This window comes from Hetaerina americana, unplaced genomic scaffold (genome assembly GCF_022747635.1).
Source record: "Hetaerina americana unplaced genomic scaffold, ioHetAmer1.1.p SCAF_3, whole genome shotgun sequence".
Taxonomy (NCBI): domain Eukaryota; kingdom Metazoa; phylum Arthropoda; class Insecta; order Odonata; family Calopterygidae; genus Hetaerina; species Hetaerina americana.
Window position 1 is genome coordinate 12,964,572 of NW_027286874.1, and position 15,024 is coordinate 12,979,595.

A 15,024-nucleotide genomic window follows, 5' to 3' on the forward strand; every position below is an offset into this window, starting at 1 on the left:
CAGGCTGTGTTTTGTTAGGAGGAGCAACTAAATTGTTCGTAGTGCCGTTGTGTAAGCCTGCCTATCCTGCCTTAACCAGTCACTGGACCAAGGGAAGGCGGTGGGTGGGTAAACGCTTCTATAGCCTTGGGCAGCATTAAAAAATGCCAATCCAATGTCCCTATTCACCATTTATTTATCGGACAATGATTACAGTGGCATATTCCAATCAATAATTCTAAACTCTTTAGTGGAAAATTTAAAAATGAACACATTAGAGCAACGTGAAATTTCCATTTCATGTTAGTGCCAAACATTTTTCTTTGTAACTGACAATTATTCCCAATCTTTTTTTACTTTCCATCAATTTTTTTCTCCAAAATAATTCATTCTTCCCCGGGTCTCTTGCACCGCTCTCCCCCGTCTCACCTCAAAGGCTCCCGAAACGGCGAGCCGAGGGACCTTGGCCAAGGGAGTGGTCGAGTTATTGGGTCCCAGCATGGCCCTAAGATCTACCGATATCCCGGTCATTACTCCCTTTCATTGTTTTATAGGACCTCAAGTTGTCACCCCCTCATCGACCTTCGGACGGTCGCCCTCTTCTGGGGGCGACGCGCAGCCTCCGTCTGTTGACGCCAAACGTACCCACCTCCTTCCCTAGTCGCAGTACCTTCCTTCTGCTTTCCCTAAAATATCCCTCTACACTCGCTTCTTATTACTTTGGATTTGTTCCTCGGAAAATCCAGGAAGGTGCTTTATTGATGTGAATCTGGTCGTATTTGTTAAAATAAAAAACTGGAGAATTTACCAAGTCTCACTTCTTTGAATAATAATGCCTAAGTAAATCAACTAACACGTTGGCTAATGAACGGAATGCGATCAGCGTGACGGGATTTTTGAAACCTTACTCCATAATGCTTGTTCATTCACCGTTTAAGTGGTAGAGATAATTTGTTTCCTTGTTCTTTAGGCTTTGTGGGTGATTTTGAAATGTCACCACGGTAATTCACCGATATCTGGAGTTTTCGTCAGTGGGTAATAGGTAGTGTTGTTATTTAAAATTTCCATTATGATTCAAATAAAGTCGAATGCCAGAAGATCCATCATTTAGAAGGTAAATACAGTGGTCCATGATACGCAGATTCCCAGATGTTTGGAAATAATTTAATCTCTCGGCCACGAAGTCAGAGATGTAAAAAGGGGTGCGATACGCAGATGATGTTTGGAAATCATTTAATGTCTCGGCCACGAAGTCAGAGATGTAAAAAGGGGTGCGAGTAAAAGATGAACTCGCAGAAGATAAAGGTATAGAAAGCAGGCGGAATGAGGTCATCGAAGAACTGTAAGGAGGACCGGAAAAAAATGGCCGGACGATAGAAAGGTGGACGAAGTCAGCCGCCTTTGATACACCGCTGTGAAGTGATTTCGGAGAAGCAGTGAAGAAGTCTGGGAAGCACACACGAGGCACCCGAAGCGAAAAAAGATCTAGCGGAGAAATCATCAAGGCTGTCAACGGTAAAGCCTAGGGTAGTCCGTCTGTAATGACCAAAGACAGCTACAGAAAAGGAAGATCGCTGGGGGCTTCTACTTTTCTCAAAATGTAATGATTGCGAAGAAAATGAGGGCGCAGAGATATGAGGAACACCGAACGTTCCCTCTAATACCACGTGTCTAAAAAATCTACACAAATACTTTGCGAAAATATTAAGACAGCCTGCCAAAAAGCCCTCGGAACCTATGCTATACGCGTCTGCCTAAGATCAAACGGACATATGAAATGGGCAGGCAGGAGGAAATGGAATGGAGCGCACGATAAATATGAGATGAACGTGATTGATTGGGCCAATTTGGAATTCGATGACTTGGTTCGGAACACTGGAGGGAACCCACCAGGAGGAAGGCCAAGTGGCATACACGTTATTTAATAAGGGGCGAAATAGTCACTACCGTCCTTTGGGGGTGGCAAGTGGTGCGACGGCACCGGGCACCACCGCCGAGGCCCCGCGGATGTCGATTACATATATTTTACGAATTACGATCACGTGAGATTTTGTGACTTCGCGAGGGCCTCACAGAAAAAGCCATGGAATGTACGGCTGGGATTTCCTGGGAAATGTGGATCCTCAATGTGTAACTTAATTTTACCGTTAAATTGATTTAAACCTGCAGCGTGGAAGCGTTTTTGCGCGCGTAATATATTCATTTTTTATACCGCAAAATGCCGCGAGACAAACTCTCTAGTGTCAGCGCGAAGAAAACTTAAAAGCGATAGAAAGATTGCCGCAACCCATCGACGTTGTGCTGTTATTATTTGCTGTCTTCTCGAAACCATACTGCTCCCGCCGGTCACATTGTTACCACTCCCGTTACAATATAACCACAACGTCAGGCCCCGCGCAGTGCCGGCTGCACTAGTCCCCGCTGACCAGTAAGGCCGCCTTTGTAAACGGTAGACTTATAAGGGAGTTCGTACCTTTAACGGGGACAGTGGAGGGCTGCTGTAGGCAAATTTTCAGATTGAAATATTGATGATGAAGACTGGACGATGTGAATTAATAAAATGTCCGATTAAAGTACGTACATTTGCTTTAAGTCTCCACAGTTGCCGTGTTGCTGGCTTCTTCTTCCCACTCGAGAGTATTTTTGCGATTGACGAAAATCTTTACACAAGCGCATCGCCCTCCTACTTGGCGACCTTGGCCGTGCGACGAATGTATACAAACCGTTTTTGTGGCGGTCGTTTCATCTCTTAACTCGTGAGGGAGAGTAACTACATCTAAGTGTAAATTGTTATCGTCTGGTACACATCGGTCTAACCTAGTATATCGCTGGTGTACATTCAAACTTTCGGGACCATCTTCCAATTTAAACATGCCTTACGAAAGCGAAAGCCCTCCGTTGGCCATGATTCACCGTAGTAAGCTCTCCGTAGTTCCCCCCCGCCCTTACTCTCAAATGCGTCGCATATCAATGTGCTGACACTGGTGTGTGCGCTACGATTTACGCTTGTGGCGTGGAATCTTTGCCACAAATGGAACCATTCGAAGATTAGCAATTGTTTTTGTGTGAATTGTTGTTCCAAATTAATGGTACCCGTTACACCTCATGGTATCTTAGGGCAGTAGAACTGTGCTTCGTCAGGTCTAATGAACAAAAATATTGGACTCCGTTATCTTGCAGACGTCGTCGCTGTTGTCAGATATTCAAGGCACTGTTGCACTGTTTTCAGATAGTTCAGACACTGGCGGATACGTACGGTTCTCATTTCGTTCAAAACGATAACTTCTTTAACACAAAATGTAAGACAAATATTCGGTAAGCATTAAGTGTCAGGAATATTACATCTTCTGGTTCGCGGGAAACGTACGTTCTGAAGGTATATTTCATACATGGATGGGCGGTTCTCGTGAATAGTAGCAGATATACAGCATGATTCTATTAATGACACCTCCAAACAGTAGACATAGCCTTTTTCGTATTTGCTCGTACTTTTTATTGACGAAATTGATGAGTCCTCTCTTTCGAATCGGTCAAGATGTTGAAGTTCAAAGGAAAACCTTGTGAAATAATGTGTGGTGTTAGTCTAAGAACGACGTTTAACAGCTTTTCCAATGTATTTCAAGAGCATATTTCTGAAGAAAATATCATCTTAACAATATTTTGATAGAACTGATTCTTTATTTTATTAATTGACTGTATTTACCGTTTTTATTAGGATAAATTAACACTAAAACCTAGTATACGTTTTTTTGATGTAATCGTTTCCAAGTATGCTGTGATTATTAACACTTCATAACTTCTCCAACTAAATGAGAAATTCTTTTTTTTAATACTGTTTCAGTGACAAAGTGCATTGAATCACTGACTGTGCTTGGAGAATATAAAAATCCACCACCCACGATACCACCTGAGGAAATTGAGGTTAGTTTTGAAGTTTGCCAAAATTGCATGAATGCTATTTTACTGATAACATTTGTTTTGTATAGCAGACAATCTTAAAGGCTTTCAGTTTATGTGCCCTGTCTGGAGGCCTCTTGATAATTTGTTAATTGTAGGTATTTGGCTCTTTGGCAAGCAAATTTACTAATACATATGTGTATGTGTGTGTATATATATATACACACACATACATATATATACATATCTGTATATATGTACATATATGTGTGTGTGTGTATATATATATATATATATATATATATATATATATATATATATATATATATATATAAGTAAATCAGCTTGCAAAAGAGCCAAATACCTACAATTTATTAATTATCAAGAAGCCTCCTGTCAGGCCACATAATGGGTGGATATATATATATATATATATATATATATATATATATATATATATATATATCTTTTATATATATATATATATATATATATATATATATATATATATATATATATATATATATACACTCTTACTGGGTTATTCACTCACAATTTGCAATTCTGCTCCAAAATCAATACGAGGGCCAATTTGATGTGATATATCAGCTTGTTTTTATGTTTCTATCCTGTTGCTATATTGTTACAAGCAAAACTTTTTCTCCCCTTATATCCATTAAAATTAAACTAAGAAAGTTTTATCCAGGAATATAGCATTCAGGGAAATAAACCCAGAGGAAAAAAAATATTCCATAATTCCAGTCCAGGATATAGTATTTCAGAAAAATAGATTCATGATCTTCTTTCTGGTATTAGACTCATTTAGTAAAACAGATTCTGGCAAATGGCAGATAACCGTGAAATATATATGTATTGAATGTATTTAGAGCAACGTCAGTGACCTAATATATACTGCATCATTTATAGAAAATGACATTATTTTCAGAGCAAGCGGCTGCCTATCCAGACACCTGACACAGCTGTAGATGACAAACAAACAGAGGCATCAATCAGCTCTTCATCTGAGAGCAAGTCACAAAGCAAGAAAATTTCACACCTTCCTGCTGCTGCCCAACCTAAAGCATCAGTTTCCAATCATTCGGGTGAGAGTTTTAGGAGTATTTTAAATGGGCATATCCTTTCTCAAATGTTTTTGTTCTGTCACTTGACTTTAGGGGGAGAATGGGTGTTTAACACATAAATTTACAATTATTCACAGTTGACTGCTTGCATGGGACACAAACGCAGCATCTCTTCACTATAAACATTTCTTTTTTAAGAATGATTATTATTGTTATTACTTTTTATTTGCCCAGAGATCACAATACAAAAATGCGATCTGCTACAATGCTACAAAGATGCTATCTGTTACATCCTTGAGATACCTGGTTTGTGTCCTGTGAGGAATCAACTTGTTTACAGAACTCAGTATTTCTTACCTCTAAAGGGAGAACATTGAATTAAATTTTTTTAATGTTTAAGGAAAGCAAAAATTTTAATGCTATTTCTCAAGCAGTGCAATAATTTTTTATATGAAGTCACAATTTAAGTAAGCAGGATGAAGTGACAGTTTCCAGCTATGGCATTAATCCTTCATGCTTTAACTAATAAACTCACAACTTTTTTCATGATAATGCAAAAATGTTATGAGCTAAATTGGCTTTCTATATTTTGAAAAACAGATGGCATTAGATAAAACACCAGGAACTAACTTAGACAGGAAAAATCCAAGAATTGTAGCATCAATCTGGGGATTCTCTCCCTCTGTACCATGCATTTTTAAACACTGAATATGTAAAACTTCCTCTCCTCTTATGGAGTTTGTATGACTGTATGTAGGAAAGAAAAAACACTCTGCTGTTCCACACAGATATGGCCAAATGATGTTACTCTGTATGGAAACCAGTTGGAATAACTTTATATTTGTGAGGAATAGCAGGGTATTTATCTTTTCTACATATCAAGGAGGAGTTCCACAAAGCAATGCCATCCACCATTGCATACTTTTATGACTGTGGTTGAGATAGGTCTGAAATCCTGGATTTCTGATCCTCACATAACAGTTTCATTTGTTGCCTGTCTTTACAGCATTGGCAAGATTTTTCCTTTGAAAATATCATTTGCTGTTGCTAGTGTCAGATGGAACAACACTGTGAAGCTGACGGTGTATAAGGGATAAGAGCATCTGTTGTTACTGTCAACAGTATGATGAAATTGTTTCTATGTACATTTTGTGGCTTTCCTTTTACATTATGATATTAGTTCAAGTTCTGAGGTCTATTTTTTATAGCAAACTACTTACACTAGAAATTTGAAACTTCTATTAATTTTTGACATAATACACGTACACATTTTGTACAAAATTAATGCCATGATTCCTTGGCAGCCAAGAACACTTCTGTTATGGTCCCTTTTGCCCACTTTAAAATTGTTGATGAATAGGTGGCCCAACCAGAAAATCTGAATCCAAGAAAAATGTCCATCATTTGAAACGCCGCTGCAAATTTGCTGTTACAAAGAAACACCTGAGTTAAGATTACTAAATGAGGAGAAGGGTTGTCTTAATGGAAGAGCACACATTCAGCCTTTTTCAGTTGTTTTTCTTGCAATGCCGTTGGTTCTCACCACAACCAAAACATTTTTGGTTGTGGTGAGTAGATATGCTTCCATTGTGGAGACTGCCATTTCATTTTAACATTGAAAAGTGATATCCGTTGTCACCAATGATGAAAAAAAGCATTATTCATTATGTAGATACCTCTCACACCTAATCAGCGTTCCTCCGGAACAACTTGTTCCACTTGTGCAGTCATGGTTTCAGTCCATGGCCAAGGCTTCTTGGATTTGTTATCATGCACAGCCTACTTTGAGCTATCACATCCATAAATGCTCATTTTTCAAATACACAACTTTATTACCTCACTCAACAATGAATTTGGATGGGTGTTGAACCACACAAGTGGAGAGAAGGATGATTATGTGTACTTTCTGTTCTTGCACTCTAAGCAGCTCTATTTCAAGGACTAAAAATTCTTCTCATTCTAATAACAGCTATGTGAACTCTGGTCACTTTGAGGTGTGTCCATATATGTCTTGTATTCATAAAGTGTATCTGCATATGACAAACTCAACTACATCTTTCCTTCTAGATACTCCCAGTCCCAAAAAAACATTGGGAAACCTAATAACTTGAAGTCATGTTGTTTATATACTTAAGTTATAAAATGTTAAGTTAAAGCACTTGAGATTACCGAATGTCCTGCCCCATAAGAAGAACCCTGATTTTTTGGGTTAGAATGAAAAAAATGCTTGGATAAGACAATGGAGAATGACAGTATTTTGATGTTAACACATTGCAAAGAAAATTGTACAGTTACATTAAAAAATTAGCAACTACACGTATATCAACATTTATTCATTGTAGAATCCCAGAAATTTGTCATCACAGGCATCGTACACATAATTTCTGCAGTCATTATGCCTGGGGTTGTGACTTTCCTCCAACTCCCCTGCAATCTTCACTTCCATATAGTGTATTGCCAATTTAAAATTTTAAAGAAATTATGATTTCTCCGTTTCAACTTTCTGAGAGGATTTTTTCTATCAAAAGCACTAGAAATTGATGGCAGTTTCATTCTTCACGTCAGGATGCAGTCATGAATTGGTGCCTTATCTTCTATGTATCTTGGTGTCCTATCTTTTGCACTCAAGTGGCAGTTTCAGTTGAAGCTTTGACCATTTAGGAGTGGATGAGCTTATATTTTTTTTACTCATTTACTATTTGATGCAATTGAAATTTATATTAAAATCAAATATTTTCTATGCGTTTACGTCTCTGTCATTCTACTTAAGGTTGATTGCCTGTAGACTCTGAGCATATCAAAAGATAAAATGCATGTACTTATTGGCAAAGGGGCTGCATCCCTGTTAGTACAGTGTATTTTAAGTGTCGCGACAGTACCGCATGTGTAATGTAACTAAACACACTAAATTGTATAAATTTAGGTTTTATTCTGGAATTATTTTAGGAAGTACTTCCAGCAAAATATGAAAACTCTGTTGCTTGCTACTTACTCAAAACTTTCATACTATTGAAGTTCGTAATCAAGGCAACCACATTCTATGCCTGATGAGGGAAAAAATACTTAATAGTAAGTATTTTCCTGGCAAATCAGCTAGTGCTTATAGGTCAAGGTTGTTCAAGTATTCCCCCGGTTCATATTTTTGAGCATAAAAAGTGCATCTTATGGCCTTGAAAATATGGTACCTGTTGTATAATGAGGTATCTACCCTCCATTGCTCAACACTCTTGAAAGATGATTATCTTTTTTGGGCATCTGCACTTAAACTGCAGTAAACTCTTGGTTATCCATGTGCACATTGTTTCGTGGATTATCTGTGCTATTCTCTGCTTAGAACTCAAAATTTTAATAAATTCACCATTTTAAAGATAATTAAGATGCTTTCAAATTTTGATATTTAAAAAAAATCAAGTTTTAAATACCTGGATGTTCCCAAACGATTTTAATTTCACTAAATCAAAAGTTGTCAATGGTATTTAATGTTTTAATTTAAACATTTTAAATACTATACATACTTTCCGATTGTCATTTCCCTTGCTTTCATTAGCCTTGAGAATTCCATATTCTCCTTGAAGGCGAGCAAATATTTAGTTTTACTCTGCAACAAATAAACCGCAAACTATCTACAGTGCATTATATTAATCAGAATCATGTGATGGATTTGTTACCATGCCAGCAATCCTTTGTCAATATTCTTTCTTCGCGGTCATTTGTTTTTTTTCTTGGCTATGTGATTGATTTAGCTCCTGGAGGAAAATATGTTCTGCTATTCACATTATGATAGTGCTTTGTACTTGTAAAACTATAATTTTACCCTTATAAAAATAGCTGGAAAAAAGGAAAATAGGATGATCTCTAGGAATGAAAAAGGACAGTCTCCATATGCATCCCTTTATATCATGACCATATTTTCCGCATCTTTCGGTTATCTGTGTTTTTCAATGATCTGTGCTTCATTGCTCATCCATTAACATGGATAATTGAGAGGTTACTGTATATGAGTTTGTACAAGTATGTTGTCTCAAGAGGCTTGAGACCTGGCTATGTTTGGCACTCAGCATTTCCTTGGTGTTTGCTCTTGCCTTAGGATAAGATTGAAATGTAATGAAATAATTGACTTTGTAATTCCACACACTTTATTTAAGTGACCACCTGATGATGACGTTCAACGTCGAAACCTGGGTCGTGTTTTTAAATAAAGTGTGTGGAATTACAAAGTCAATTATTTCATTACATTTCAATATGTTATGCAAATTCCACAAAGTTACGCCTGAGACAACAAATTTTAGGATAAGATTTTAGACTTCGTATTTCAGATTTTATGTAATGCTCCACAAGATTTCACTTGTCCTTATTTCCAAAGAAAGTTTCTTATAATTGTTGCTTTACTGAGTGTATTTTTTTCCATGCAGGAATGTATTTTTGTCAAAATAGAACTCAAGTTATTGGTTTAGTAGTGAAATTAATCGAATGTGTAATTATCTTAATTAAGGCAAAGTAGCAAATTTTTTTAGTGTTGATGAGTTGCCTCAAGCCATATTGTTCCACATAGAATTATGTGGTATATTCTACTACCTGGACACTTATAATCTTAGAAATATATTAATTGGTGATCCAATGGCATTATTCATTTAAATTAAGGAAACTATTTTCTATGAGTAGCCATTTGTTAGTGTTTCTTGCTGAGGATGATTAATTTTCTCAATAATGTTTCCTGTTTCAGGTACTACCAATAAAAAAATGGAAAAGGGTCAACAGAGACATCCCTCTCCAGTTTCACCCGCTAGTCCAAAGTCCACGGCGAGGTCAAGTGAAACTCAAGAGCATCATGACCATGTTAAAAATCAGATAGCATCTGGCAGCAAAGTGTTAATTTTGTTAAGGTATGGCTATAAGTCAAATGCATTCTTTTACAATTTCAGCAATTCTCTTCACACATTGAGAAACATCAAATAAAGCTTTACCTTTATGTATATGCTCCTAGTTAATTTGAGTAAGCAAAATCCTCCAGTTCTTTAAATATTACAGGTAAGTATTAGTGGTCATTGGTAATATAGGAAAAGAATTTTAGAGATATGAAAATGATTGATTATCTTCATACAGGAAACCTTGTACAATGAGTATAATTCGTTTTGCAATCTTTCTTGTAAAACATCATTTATAACTGTGAAATTTTTCTCGCTAGTTTACCACGTCTCACTACGCTTTGAATGCCAAATTTTCTCTTATACTTCTCGAACCACCCATGGCTTCCCTTAGACGCTTCATTTTCATCCATTGATGATCCTGGCATTTTCTTAATGAGTTCAGCAAAAATTACTTTCACCTGCTCACAAATCGTGATCCCATTGATAACATAGCCTTGCAATTTTTTGTTGTTTATCCATATGAGAAGCAACCTTTCAACATCGTGCAGAAGATGTAACCGTTGCTTAGATATTCTTGTCACTCCCTTTGAAGCATCCATCCCCTTAATTTCTTCCTTGTTCCTTAGGATGGTGCAAATTGTTGATGTCGACAGATTGTGTGTGTGTGATAGATCAGCTATGCTGACACCTAGTTCTCGCTTTCGAATGATTTTGCATTTCATTTCTACAGTTATTTTTATTCTCTTGTGACTGTCTTCTTGTGCCTTTTTCTTCGGGGACATTTTTAAAACTATTCAGTAAATATTATCAAACTGTGCATGAAAAGTCACGAATAACATACCTAAATACAAGGGTAAACAGCTGGCACAATTACTCCAGGAATTCCCCTCTCCTCATCACTTATTATGCAAAATGCCATCCTCGCCAAGTGAGTTATTCTTGGGCACAATATTTGGCTCGCTATGTGAATTACTCGCTATCCAAGGCGCTTGTTAAGTGATGTCCTGCCATATTACTAAAATCTAATTTAATTTTCAAAAACAAATCACCATTAGAGGAGTAGAAGTGCTATTACTAATGTTAAATCTATTATCAATAGCACGTTGATTACCGATAAATTGTGGCCATTGTTTCATCAGTCTTTGGTTATTTGTTAAGAGTATTGCCGGAGATGCTTGGTGTGCATCTGCTCCAAATAGACACCAATCATCGCTATTGGATTGGATCATGAACCCTGGTGAAATTTCACAGTCAAAAATTAACAAAGCAGCCTTTGCACCCCATCCAGATGTGAATAAATTCAAAAATGAATTTAAAATATGGATCAAATAGGCAGTGACTGTTGTGTTAGTGATTGACCTGGAATATCTGATAGGAATATGACTTCTCCATACCAAGAGCTGTCATAAATTCATCAGGCAGAGAGAAAAAGGAACGGATGAGAGACAGGATACTAGCATGTGCCAACTTTCAAGGAGATTTAGATGATGAATGTGAAATAAAGTGATGAAGAAGTCCTTTAGGCAGAGTCGTACTAGATGAAGAGGAGAAGTCCTACTGATGGTTTGTCTCTTTAGGTTTCAGGAGTGAGATTTTTGCTATTTAGCAGCAAATAAATGGCAATGGAAAATATTGTCTTCTGTGAATGTTTTTGGCAAGAGTGCATTTTCCTGGGCCTATTGATGAGCCTGACCTATCGATGCAATGGACCATCATCAAATAGTGGAGTTTAACTTGAGTTTGATTGATTTATGCTAAAAATAATGGAGCAAATCCTAGAGAAATTTTTCATTTACCAAGTAATGATATGCTTCAAATTTTAGCTAAATACATGATTCTAAATTCTATAAGGAAAAGGAAAGGGTTACTTCCACAAAAGAGAGTGCCAAAAGAGTTTTTTATTCAACTATGGGAAAACCCTAAACAATTGTATTTTTTCATTTCATGGGCAGGATTTTTTATCGCTGCAAAACTAAATTATATCCCACCATAATTTGTTTCCGTTCTGTTTTCTATGCCTTTTCTCATGTTGTAATGGTAAAAAAAATGTCCTCCGAGAACCTTAGTAACTTGAGTTCTAATTTTAAAGGTTTGTTTGACTTTTCAGGGGACTTCCAGGAAGTGGAAAGTCAAGTCTCTCCAAGCAGTTACTTGCTCATCCTGGAGGGCAATCTGGTTGTACTTGCAGTGCAGATGATTTCTTTCTTGTACCTCGAGGTGGGAAAAATCAGAAGGAGTATTGCTTTGACCCTTTACGACTTGAAGATGCTCATAAGTAAGTTTTATTTTTAAATACAACACTCATACACATTGTATTCATAGCTGTGCAGTGTCTAAAATACAGTGCGTCACATCAAGTTTGTGTTAATTACCTTTTACGTAGCTCCACTGGGAGCAATTTTCCTGGCAATAAAATGAATACTGCTGAGTTCCAAACATAGTCCATTGAAAAATAAATGCTAACATCCAACCTTGAGAATCATATATGGCATAAGATGAGTTATAAAATACATTTTATTTTGCTGCAACACACAGTCCTTTGCATTTCATTAATCACTAATTGTCAACTTTGGACAAAAAATCTTGCCTCAATGATGTTTTAAAAATCCAAATTGAATGTATGTGCTCTGCAGCTTAATTGAGTACCTTGTTTTCAGCCAAGAAATTTTTGCACTGTCACAATTCTTTCATTTCATTGGATTCTGGTATCATAGTAAATATGAGAAAATCCCACTTTTGGTTATGCACAAAATGCTTTCAGTGTTCTGATCGATACCAGTGATATGTCCCCTGTACTTACTCTGGCTGTGTAAAATGGACTTGCATGGTTTATCCCAATTTTGTCCTGGTAATGTGTAAGTGACCCCTCCCAAGCAACTGGCTACCTCATATGAGTGGCTTGGATACACTGCTTGTATTCCCTTTTAACAACTTATGTGCTCCTCCATCAAGACAGTGTATAGGTGCTTTAACAGGATAATGTATTTAGTAGAGAGAAGTCTTGACCCAGTCACACTGAAGAGATAAAATTGCATGTTGATACCATGCCACAGAAAGGGGGTCTGGCCATTCCAGTGTGGAATCTGACCAAATATTTCCCAAACTCACTATTTTCAACCATTAATGAGGAAATAAACTTAACTGCATTGTGTGGGTTACAACAAGTGATCTTGTTAATTAGTGATGACTTTTGACAGAGTGATGGGGGACTATATTGTAACTGTAGATAAAGGAAGAGATGGTGGTGGGCTTGGGGACTATGGTTTAGGAAAAAGAAATGACCGCGGGGAGAAAGCGAGATAGTTTACAGGAGACAGGTTAATCATAATCAATACTTAGGTCAAAATGGTGTATGTAGAAATGTGTAACCACCAATTGTACCATTTTTTAGTCTTAGTTTATTCAAAATCTACCGTAAAATAATATAATTATAGTTGTTAATTAATGATTTTTGACTTAATCATACCAAAAGTTTCATAAAAATTGGCAATGCCTATGCAATTTTCAGCCTGCCAGAAGCTAGGCCCAGGCCCTTGTTTTCATTAATTTTTTTTTTTTTAAGGTAATCTACCGGTTAAGGTAGGTTTTTTGATGGACACAACTACCAAACAAATATTTTGTGACTACTAACAAAACACAACCCTAAATTCTACTCTACACCAGGTCCCTCTTCATCTCTGAGTACTTTCTTCCTCCCTTCATCCCGTCCAACATCCCTATCCTGTTCCTTCCCTTTCCTCTTTTGCCCAACATTCTACCCTCTATCACAGTCTTCAACATCCCACTGCCGGTCAACACCCCCTTCATCCACTTTTCCTGCCTCCATAGGATTGCTTCCAACAAACCCCTCTCTTCGCCCACCATACCAAGTACTTCCTCATTTGTTTTCTTCTCTGTCCATTTCACCTTCTCCATTCTTCTCCGCACCCACATTTCAAAAGCCTCCAGTCTACGTCTATCCTCCTGCTTCAATGACCACGTTTCCGCGCCGTACATAGCTACGCTCCATATCAAAGTTTTTACAAGTCTTTTCTTAACCTCCTTACTCAAAGTCCCCGTCATCAACTCCCTCCTCCTCGTGAAAGCCTCTTTGTTAATTATGGCTTGTTAATTAAAATTTATCTTGCAGTAATATAAATGTAACTATATTTTTCGTACAAACATTAATTGTTTCTCTTTACTTGGAAATGCTGACAATGTTGTTTTCCCTAATTAGCTCTTCAATTTCACACTTCCATGGCATTTTAATAGGATGGAACTTCAAATGGTACTTGATGGTGAATGCATGAGTTAACTGGACAATAAGTTGCAACAGGTCCAATATAGACAGCATAGGGGTTGTGGGATATGGTAAGGAAGGGGCTGGGTCAGATTAACTGTAAACATGACTATCATTATTTATTTTCTTAAATTAGAATAGTAGTTCAATTGTAGTAGTATCACATTGTGGAAACTGGTCTTTTGTATTTACCATGTCTCATATCATGAATCTTCCATGTTATCCTTAATTTGGCAGATTGTTGCCATGAATGTCCTAAAATTATCTTTTATATTATAAATTTTAAAAAATATCTTTTATATTTTAAATTATTTTTTATATAATTTTTATATCCCTACAACTAGTCCCAGTGGGGATAATTCCAGGTGTGGGAGCAAATAGGAGTTTACCTTAGCTACACACCTGTACCATGACATCACAATTCATATACTCACTGAAGGAATGAATAGATATTTTCTGATCTGCATAAATTATTAACAAATTGAGTAGTTTCAGGTGTAATGTGGTGGAATTTGAACACAGTAAAGAACGGGTACTAGAAATTTTGCCACTGGATAAGTTTAATTGTATGACTGGGTTTTGATGTATTACATCATCTTCAGGTTAAGAAACCCTGTTGTACAATTAAATTTATCTAGCGGAAAATTACTACTGTCCATTCTTTATGATGCTTAAATTATTGTATGATTCCATTGACCTTTTTTGCCTGATTTTTGAGAGGTCAAGGAAAATTGACTTTTTGAGTAAGATGATGAAGGAGCTGCTTGAAAGAGTAAATGCCCTCCAAGAATATTTTTCAGGCATGAAAAAGTCTCTTTCTGTCGTGCAGAAGTTCATGCCTGAAGGTGGGGGTGCTTTTTAAGGCTTTATGACTTCCTTTTGCCAGTCTCATGCAGTATCTTGTTATCGTGCATGAAGA

At 36.9% G+C, this 15,024-nt stretch overlaps 1 protein-coding gene across 1 annotated transcript in view; it reads left to right on the plus strand.

Moving 5' to 3' along the window:
- Positions 1-3,765: 3,765 nt before the first annotated feature.
- Positions 3,766-15,024, plus strand: part of LOC139690068 (NEDD4-binding protein 2) — a 56,920-nt gene continuing 45,661 nt past the window's right edge. The window contains exons 1-4 of the mRNA XM_071587266.1: positions 3,766-3,900; positions 4,823-4,979; positions 9,682-9,841; positions 11,934-12,101. Of these exons, the coding sequence (XP_071443367.1) occupies positions 9,699-9,841; positions 11,934-12,101 (311 nt within the window). The 5' untranslated portion in view covers positions 3,766-3,900; positions 4,823-4,979; positions 9,682-9,698. The remainder of the gene's footprint in view (positions 3,901-4,822; positions 4,980-9,681; positions 9,842-11,933; positions 12,102-15,024) is intronic.